Below are 10615 nucleotides of genomic sequence, written 5' to 3'. Positions count from 1 at the left end.
TACCACCGCTTGCTGGTGCTGGTTCCTCTTCTTCGATAATTTGGCAGTCCGCAAACAAACGTACAGGCTGCATGCCGCCACCTACCGTACTGGAGTGTGTTAATCACAGTTCACAGACAAAATTAATAAAGAACCAAACAGAATCACACTACTACACAGGCAGCTACTATTGGCAACAGTTCAACAGAGTATACTGAGAGTTCATCTGTTAGTCTTTGACATATCTCCATATCAAATTGAGGAATGTAAACGCCTGCTTCTCTATGACCACTATCGGTTGCTGGCTCCATACAACTTCCTGGTAAAAGGCAGCTAATAGCCTACACAGATTTAAATTTGATTCAGGAGTAATAGCCTATGTATGCTGACAGACAACTAATTGAAATCAAACGTGTTAAAGATGTATTGCTATTCAATTGAGTTCTATTGTAGGCTACAACTACAATCATATGTTACAATTAAGATGACTATAATAAGAATGTATAGGACTGCTGGTTGCTATGCAGTTCAACTCGACCATCCAGCGGCAAGAAAAACTAATGAAATACAGAATAGTATCCAGTGGTGAGAAATGTAACCGTACATCACCACAAGGTGGCAGCCTTGTATAAGGGACTGTTGACAACATTCACAGACAAGTGGACATTCTTGTCCTCAAGGTGTCGTGTACATTGTGTATGGTAGATATGATTTTATGTCCAAGTCATAGTATTGCAGTCTGGTAGATTTCCAGTAAAAAATGTTTAGCAAATATACCCATTGGTTCAATAAGTATTATAAATTGGGTGGTTCAAGATCTGAATGCTGATTGACTGACAGCAGTGGCATATCGGACATTATATACAACTAATGTAGCCTATGACAACAACTGTTTCACCTTATCAGAAGCAAACATGCTCTTACAGAGCGTGGCTTTAATTGAAAGAGGAAGCTGTGGTTAGCTCACTTTGCCTATCTATCAGTGGGATTGACCTGTGGTTTGACCTCAGTGATGGGCCCTTAAGTGACTAAGACTTTAGTATTGTGGGACTGGAATATGGTGTGGTGGTGTCACTATTCCCTCTTCCATTTTGTATTCATTTGATATCCCCTGATAAATGAGGTTGTTGAGTCGCTTCATTTGTCCGTCTACTGCACTGATAGCTGTTGTGTCCGCTTCTTCCTCTACAAGACCTTTGGACTTACTCATGTTGACCTAAAAACAAACCGCCCTCTAACGTTAACATGACTTTATATTACGCTTGTACAGTTTTTCAGAGATGCTGGTGATGCAGTTTATCAGTATGTGTGTAGATACATATCTAATAGTTAGTCTTCAAAATGCCATGTATGAAAGTGTAGTTTAATAATAAAGAGACAGAAGCTCTTTGGTTATTAAGAGTTTTTTTAAAGGTGCATTCAATACAGTGTTCTTCCATACTTCTACATATGAAGGCTCAAGCATATTTACACAACGTATATAGTACTTTTTTAAAAACTAATACAAATAATCAGCTTTTTTATAGCAGCAAAATCAACTAAAATAATATTTACAACTTTCATGACAAGGTATATAGTACACTGCAAATACTCTGTTTTCCCCATTACTAAATCTAAAGTAACATCCATGATTAATTTCATTAACAGAAGAAAATACGTATATGCAACTCATTGTCCTAAAATCAGATGATCTTATAAAAGGTATCTTTAACATAATGAGAGATGAATAATAGCATATTCCAATCAAAAGCAACCACAGGGAAATTGATCTTAAGAACTAGGCCTATACGTATTCAAAGATATTTCTGTGTAAAAATATGTACAATTAAATGTTGGTAATGCAGCGCGACCTCAAGCTTTGAAAGTAAAGTGAATTGTAAACCAGATGATTGTGGAAACGTAGGAACAGGAAAAACTGAGGTGAGATTGAAATCTAACACGCACACACACACTCATTCGCACACACTCATGTGTTTCAAACACATTCCAGTCCTCTGATTACTGTAACATGCCTTTCTTGCATTTGTTACAACTGTAAATATCTCTTTATTTGTATATCTTTAAATAAAGTGAAAGTGTCCATTTAACGAGAAAATATCTAAAAATAAATATCCACAGTTTAGATTTTTTTTCTTTTGCAAGATTATTCTTTTTTTTCAAACTTTGTATGTGCAAGTTCTGTGCAATGTCAGACCCTCTACCCATCACAAAACAACAAAGATTTTTACATTCATTACTTTTTCATTGTCACCTGATGGAATCAAGGAAACTCCAACTCCCAGCAGGCCTTTCAACGTAGGCCACTATCTTAACATTCCAGAGTCAACGGCAAGAGGTTCAGGAAAACTTTCATTCACTTCCTTGTATCTTAGAAACACTCAAGTTGCACTTCAAGTATTCAACAAGGTGTGGTTCTCTTAAAAACCAAACCAATACTATGCTTCTTTAGCTACGAGTACATGGTTGTTGTTTTTCTTTTTCATATAACTATGATACACATAGGCTACATCCACCCAGGCAGTCTAAAGGTTCACCTGACCCCAGTCTTAACACTTCCACCCTTGCTTACTGAGGCAGAAAACATTATTGCAACGATTGACAGATTTGTCAAAAAACTTGATGCTCCGTTTGTTTTCACTTCAAGTTTGGTATAAATCTCCTCGACACTGAAAAGATGTCAGCTTATTGTTTTTCAGTTTTACACTTATTAATAAAGGTTAAATTACACTTGCACAAATCTACCTCTATGGATTAACATGTATCCTAAATAAGAGACGACAGAGCGATGTACTCTAACTGTCTAATATAATAAACACGTAGTAGAGGGAAGCCATATCTCGTATACGGTAAGTATTCCTGTAGAAACACAGCTCACCTGGATAGTTTCTGGGTCGTCCCAGCTCTAGAGAGCCCTAAGGCGGCTCTGGTTAAACCTCCTGGGACCTGTCACAGCAGAGACACATGGACCTGTAAAGCCATAACCAGCATATACGCTCAACGCAACAGACACACCAGCTGGACATTTAACCACAATGAGTTTTACAGTGGAGCTCTACTTCCTCCACTTGCTTCCACCCTCAGCCCACCATGTCTTCTATACAAGAATGAAACTGAGGCCCCATTCCAGCTCAGGGTATACAGTGCATTTGGAAAGTATTCTGACCCCTTTTTCTACATTTTGTTGTTACACTCATCAATCTACACACAATACCCAACAATGACAAAGCATTTTTGCAAATGTATAAACCCCCCCCGGAAATATCACGTTTACATAAGTATTCAGAACTTTTACTCAGTACTATGTTGAAGCACCTTTGATATCGATTACAGCCTCAAGTCTTCTTGGGTATGACGCTACAAGCTTGGCACACCTGTATTTGGGGAGTTTCTCCCATTCTTCTCTGCAGATCCTCTCAAGCTCTGTCAGGTTGGATTGGAAGCGTCGCTGCACAGCTATTTTCAGGTCTCTCCGGGGATGTTCAATCGGGTTCAAGTCCGGGCTCTGGCTACTTAAGGACATTCAGAGACTTGTCCCAAAGCCACCCCTGCATTGTCTTGGCTGTGTGCTTAGGGTCGTTGTCCTGTTGGAAGGTGAAGCTTCACCCCAGTCTGAGGTCCTGAGCACTCTGGAGCAGGTTTTCATTAAGTATCTCTGTACTTTGCTCCGCTCATCTTTCCCTCGATCCTGACTATTCTCGCAGTCCCTGCCTCTAAAAAACATCCCCACAGCATAATGCTACAACCATAATTCTTCACTGTAGGGATGGTGCCAGGCTTCCACCAGGCGTGAGATTTGGCATTCAGGCCAAAGAAGTCAATCTTGGTTTCATCAGACCAGAGAATCTTGTTTCTCATGGCCTGAGAATCCTTTAAGTGCCTTTTAGCAAACTCCAAGCAGGCTGTCATGTGCCTTTTAGTGAGGAGTGGCTTCCATCTGGCCACTCTACCATAAAGGCCTGATTGGTGGAGTGCTGCAGAGATGGTTGTCCTTCTGGAAGGTTCTCCCATCTCCACAGAGGAACTCTGTCAGAATGACCATAGGGTCACTGCCCTTCTCACCCAATTCCTAAGTTTGTCTGGGCGACCAGCTCTGGGAAGAGTCTTGGTGGTTACAGACTCCTTCCATTTTAAGAGTGATGGAGGCCACTGTGTTCTTGGGGACCTTCAATGCTGCAGACATACTTTGGTACCCTTCCCCAGATAAGTGACTCGACACAATCCTGTCTCGGAGCTCTACAGACAATTCGTTCAACCTCATGGCTTGGTTTTTGCTCTGACATGCACTGTCAACTGTAAGACCTTATATAGACAAGTGTGTGCCTTTCAAATTATGTCCAATCAATTGAATTTACCACAGGTGGACTCCAATCAAGTTGTAGAAACATCTCAAGGATGATCAATGGAAACAGGATGCACCGGAGCTCAATTTTGAGTTTCATGGCAAAGGGTCTGAATACTTATGTAAATAAGGTATTTGTGTTTTTATTTTTAATAAATTTTCAAAAATGTCTAAACCTGTTTTCGTCCTTTGTCATTATGGGGTATTTTATTTAGATTGATAAGGAAAAAATTCAATTTAATCAATTTTAGAATAAGGCTGTAACGTAACAAAATGTGGAAAAATTGAAGGGGTCTGAATACTTAACCAATGCACTGTATGTAGGCCATGCAGAGCCAACATGGCGGGTTAGCATTTAGCTAGGGCTGCTTCCCGAGCACAGCACAACTCGCCACATGGCCCAAACCATGCAGCAACCAGGTTTCTAAAATGTAAACAGACTACAAAAGTGAGAGGATATTACTCTTCTTTTAAGACCCATTACTTCGTTTTCAATCAGTTAGAAACTGAAAATAGAAGACCTATGTGGTAGGAAAAGAACCAACTTCAATTCCTGCACAGTTTAAGTTCTGCCTAGGGGCTCCTCCCCCAACCCTCCATCTAACCGCACTCCCACATTTGACAAACATCTAGCTAGTTTTAGTAACATCCTCAAAAAAAGGACAACAGCTGAAATTGTGCAGCGAGTGACACAATCCATTAACATTGCTTTTGAAACAAGAGAAAAACAAATAAGTAGTAGTAAGGGAAATTAAGCGCAAAATCTGTTTCTTCTCGCCGAGACAGAAAAGCGCTCCTCAGCTTCTCTCCTTTGTTTGGTATGCAGTCCTTTGTAACTCCAACACAGCACTGAGATTCTTTCTCTTGAGCATTTTCTTAAAGTGTTTCTGTTCTCCGTCAATGGTAATGCCCTTGAGGACGTGATCTCCGAAGGATTTATACTGAAAGGTGGAAAATAGGATCCTTAGTATAAATTACTAAAGAGGATAAAGATATCTATGTGTAGATATAGTGTAACTGGTCTTAGTATGTGCTAAAATAAAATAAATAAGAGAACTATTCATCAAACAATGCCTTCTTTCGCTCCTCACTTTGGAGATGCTCTCCTAAAGGAGAAATCTCCTCCTTATTCCTGTGCAGTTCTCTTAAAGCCACAAAAAACCTTTAAAGTCCAAAAAGTAAAACATCAACCCTGTAAATTATACCGGGCCTGGCCACATTTGGTGATTACAATGTCCTTCTGCAATATCATGTCAAAAATATATAGAGTAAAATAAACTAAATAAAATTTTCAATCAAAAGGAAGAGCAATTTTCAGTATTTTCAAATGATTCACTTATTAGAAGAATAAAATATCTCTTAAACTATTTTTGTCTTGACCCATGAATGGAAGTGCAAGAGTGAAGTGCATGTCTTTTCGAGAGATCCCAGTTCAGCGTGTGAACGACGGTCGGTCGCGTGTATCCATTGTCCCCTGATCTGTCCTATCCAGTCGGACCGCCTTGATGGCGGCTCCTGGTGGCCCTGAGAGGGAGAGATGATTGTCCTCTCCTCGCCACACCACAGTCCTGAGACCGCGACACATTAAATGAAACTGTAAAACATCCTGGCCCATGTGTCTCAGAGAAAGAACAGGTCGGTCAAGCCCATGCCATGCAGCACAGTCTTCGGTGGCGGAAAAAGGGAATGTTAGTTTTTATTTATATTTTTTGTTGATGTCGTTTGCATTGCTATGGTAACAGTATCCCCCTCCATCACAGAGTGGATTCGCACTCCACTTTACACGTAGTGCTGGCGGCGCCTTTCTTGGTCAGTTTTAGAACACTGGGTTTCTCTGTGCCGCTGTTATCAGAGGAGGGCCCTGTTAAAGCTTTCTGCTCACCCTTGGCCTCCGCATCGCCGTGGCTCGGGTAGATGACTAAGAACCAGGCGGTGAGGAAACCCAGGAAGGAGCCGCCGGACGCCACCATAGGGATGACCCGCACGCTACCTGTGGCGTCCACCGCCGCGCCCAGTGCCGATGCCACTAGGATCTGGGAGATGTACACCTGGCATGACAGGATGGCACAGTCGATGCCGAAGCCCCGCTTGGAGTTCCCTGGGCTGTGGTGGATGTACTGGGAGAGGAGGAAAGGGGGGAAGAGAGAGGGGAAAGGAGGGAAGAAAGGGGGGAAAGAGAGGGGAGAAAGGAGGGAAGAGAGAGGGGAGAAAGGAGGGAAGAGAGAGGGGAAAGGAGGGAAGAGAGAGGGAGAAAGGAGGGAAGAGAGAGGGGAAAGGGGGAAGAGAGAGGGGAAAGGGGGAAGAGAGAGGGGAAAGGGGGAAGAGAGGGGAGAAAGGGGGAAGAGAGGGGAGAAAGGGGGAAGAGAGAGGGAGAAAGGGGGAAGAGAGGGGAGAAAGGGGGAAGAGAGAGGGGGAAAGGGGGAAGAGAGAGGGGGAAAGGGGGAAGAGAGAGGGGGAAAGGGGGGGGAAGAGAGAGGGGGAAAGGGGGAAGAGAGAGGGGGAAAGGGGGAAGAGAGAGGGGAGAAAGGGGGAAGAGAGAGGGGGAAAGGGGGAAGAGAGAGGGGGAAAGGGGGAAGAGAGAGGGGGAAAGGGGGAAGAGAGAGGGGGAAAGGGGGAAGAGAGAGGGGGAAAGGGGGAAGAGAGAGGGGGAAGAGAGAGGGGAAAGGGGGAAGAGAGAGGGGAAAGGGGGGAAGAGAGAAGGGAAAAGGGGGAAGAGAGAGGGGAAAGGAGGGAAGAGAGAGGGGAAAGGAGGGAAGAGAGAGGTTGGAAAGGGGGAAGAGAGAGGTTGGAAAGGGGGAAGAGAGAGGGGGAAAGGGGGGAAGAGAGAGGGGGAGGGGGGGGAAGAGAGAGGGGGAAAGGGGGAAGAGAGAGGGGGAAAGGGGGAGAGAGGGGAAAGGGGGGGAAGAGAGAGGGGAAGGGGGAAGAGAGAGGGGAAAGGGGGAAGAGAGAGGGGAAAGGGGGAAGAGAGAAGGGAAAAGGGGGAAGAGAGAGGGGAAAGGAGGGAAGAGAGAGGGGAAAGGAGGGAAGAGAGAGGGGAAAAGGGGGAAGAGAGAGGGGAAAAGGGGGAAGAGAGAGGGCAAAGGAGGGAAGAGAGAGGGGAAAGGGGGAAGAGAGCAGTAGAGAAGACATGGTATCAAATAATTGCCAAGTTGTCATTGTAAAATACAAGTTTTTTTTTAACTGACTGACTTGTACCTGGTTAAATAAATTATAAAACTTTCTTCAGAGATTTGTATATAATGGAGCTATGATATTAACCTGTATAACCTGTTCCGGCATGTTCTGATGGAATCTGGCCTTTAAATGCTCTATTAGTCTTGGCATAGTGACATAAAAGGTTTATGTTTCTGGATCTTTTTATGGCTTGACACCACAGCATACAGCCTGGAGGTTATCATAACAGTCAGCAGATGAAACATTACCACTGTCTGTTGGCATCTTCAAATCTGTCCTCTTGGATATGGGCCTGCAATAACGTCCTTCAGCAGATGTTACCTCCAATGTCTAGTGTATGTGATTTAAAGTGTATCTAATGAGACACCAACTACGTACCCTATGTATACTAAACAACATCTTGGAACATGTGGTTTAAAAAAAAATTGACGCCAAATGTTGTATGGATTGCTGCCAATGATTTGATTAACCTGATTTTAATTCACACTGTGTGCAAAGTGAATAGCATTTCTTCTGAACATCATCTGTTATATAATTGATCCAGTCTACTAACTAACCTGTTATCAGCATGTTACTAACTAACCTGTTATAGTGTGTAAATAACTAAGTAACCTGTTATATCAGTGTGTTCCTAACTAACTAACCTGTTATAGCAGTGTGTTCCTAACTAACCTGTTATCAGCGTGTTACTAACTAACCTGTTATATCAGTGTGTAACTAACTAACTAACCTGTTATATCAGTGTGTTACTAACTAACTAACCTGTTATATCAGTGTGTTACTAACTAACTAACCTGTTATATCAGTTTGTTACTAACTAACTAACTAATTAACTAACCTGTTATATCAGTGTGTAACTAGCTAACCTGTTATATCAGTGTGTTACTAACTAACTAACTAATTAACTAACCTGTTATATCAGTGTGTAACTAGCTAACCTGTTATATCAGCGTGCAAATAACTAACATGTTGTTATCTTAGTGTGTAACTAACTAACCTGATATCTTAGTGTGTAACTAACTAACCTGATATCTCAGTGTGTAACTAACTAACCTGATATTTCAGTGTGTAACTAACTAACTAACTAACTAACTAACTAACTAACTAGTTATAACTAACTAATCTGTTACATCAGTGTGTAACTAACTAACTAACCTGTTATATCAGTGTGCAACTAACTAACTAACCTGTTATATCAGTGTGTAACTAACTAATTAACAAACCTGTTACATCAGTGTGTAACTAACTAACTAACCTGTTATATCAGTGTGTAACTAACTAACTAACCTGTTATATCAGTGTGTAATTAACCTGTTATATCAGTGTGTTACTAACTAATTAACTAACCTGTTATCTCAATGTGTTACTAATGAACTAACCTGTTATATCAGTGTGCAACTAACTAACCTGTTATATCAGTGTGCAAGTAACTAACCTGTTATATCAGTGTGTAACTAACTAGTTATATCAGTGTGCAACTAACTAACCTGTTATATCAGTGTGTTACTAACTAACTAACCTGTTATATCAGTGTGCAACTAACTAACCTGTTATATCAGTGTGCAACTAACTAACCTGTTATATCAGTGTGCAAGTAACTAAACTGTTATATCAGTGTGTCACTAACTAACTAACCTGTTATATCAGTGTGCAAGTAACTAACCTGTTATATCAGTGTGCAAGTAACTAAACTGTTATATCAGTGTGTCACTAACTAACTAACCTGTTATCGCAGTGTGTTACTAACTAACTAACCTGTTATATCAGTGTGTAACTAACTAGTTATATCAGTGTGCAACTAACTAACCTGTTATCAGTGTGTAACTAACTAACTAACTAACTACATTGTTATATCAGTGTGTAATTAACCTGTTATACCAGTGTGTAACTAGCTAACCTGTTATCTCAGTGTGTTACTAACTAACTAACCTGTTATATCAGTGTGTAACTAACTAACTAGTTATATCAGTGTGCAACTAACTAACCTGTTATATCAGTGTGTCACTTTCATCTCATGGTATTGTCCCAGGAGTACTAACTAGTATAGATCCTTACCTCTTTCATCTCATGGTATTGTCCCAGTAGGGCATAAGGGCAGTAGGAGATGCTCATGGAGATGATGCCCATGCTGCTGATCATCACCATGGAGACATAGACATTGGGGAAGATGGCCATGACGGCCGTACCGATGGAGAAGCCCAGCGTACCCAGGACGTAGATAACCTTGATGCTCAGGTCAAAGTTGTCCAGGTACTTCTGCAGTAAGGCTGAAATAATACAACATAATACTTTATAAACAAGGGGAGGCCAAATCATTTTATAAAGCCCTTTTTACATCAGCAGGTGTCACAAAGTGCTTTAAAGATACTTAGCCTAAACCCACAAAGAGCAAGCAATGCAGATCAGAAGCACAGTGGCCAAGGCCTGAACCTACAAAGACACCTAGATTTCATATGGCCTCGTATAAAAGTTGCTTTAGTTACAAGAGAGGCGACTCCTGTAAGTCTTATCCACACTGTGGTTCAACTAGACGACATTCACCATGATTAAGTGACCAGTAATTGGTCAAGATTTCCTCGTGACTTACGCTGGGTTTTTAGGTGCTGGGTTGCAGTACAGTTCTTTGTGAATATTCCAATTATAAAAAGCACTACAATTTCTTTTGACTAATTGAGTGACTGTATCACTTGCACAGAACATCTCAGCTCACTGGCTTGTCATAGTCTAACAGTCCAGCATACGAACAGAGCGACAGATAGCACATCGACTGCAGACTGAGCACATTGTTGAGAAAGGACCTTATGGCTGCCTCAGAGCACACAGACCTGCGCAAGCCTGTGTCTGGGCCCTGTGCGCTCAGCCTGGTCTCACAGACTAGACGCAACATAGTAAAAGTTAATCCAGGACACTCAACATAGTATGATATGTTACGTTTGGTATGGTTACATAAGACAGATGGTTACTTAAAGGCAAAAAACAGTAGCGTGGGTGGGCGTATAACGCAAACGTCTAGCAACCCAAAGGTAGCAAGTTCGAATCTCATCACGGACAACTTTAGCATTTGCGCTAATTAGCTACTTTTTAGCTACTTTGCAACTACTTACCGTGTTTTAGCTAACCCTT

General features: G+C 41.7%; 1 protein-coding gene across 1 annotated transcript in view; it reads right to left on the bottom strand.

Moving 5' to 3' along the window:
• Positions 1-4499: 4499 nt before the first annotated feature.
• LOC124043281 (solute carrier family 45 member 4-like) overlaps positions 4500-10615 on the bottom strand; it is an 81536-nt gene continuing 75420 nt past the window's right edge. Inside the window, exons 8-9 of the mRNA XM_046361696.1 lie at positions 9548-9759; positions 4500-6435 (exon numbers count right to left, since the gene is read on the bottom strand). Of these exons, the coding sequence (XP_046217652.1) occupies positions 6073-6435; positions 9548-9759 (575 nt within the window). The 3' untranslated portion in view covers positions 4500-6072. The remainder of the gene's footprint in view (positions 6436-9547; positions 9760-10615) is intronic.

This window comes from Oncorhynchus gorbuscha, linkage group LG09 (assembly GCF_021184085.1).
Source record: "Oncorhynchus gorbuscha isolate QuinsamMale2020 ecotype Even-year linkage group LG09, OgorEven_v1.0, whole genome shotgun sequence".
NCBI classification, from domain to species: domain Eukaryota; kingdom Metazoa; phylum Chordata; class Actinopteri; order Salmoniformes; family Salmonidae; genus Oncorhynchus; species Oncorhynchus gorbuscha.
This window is presented reverse-complemented; position numbering and strand designations above follow the sequence as displayed.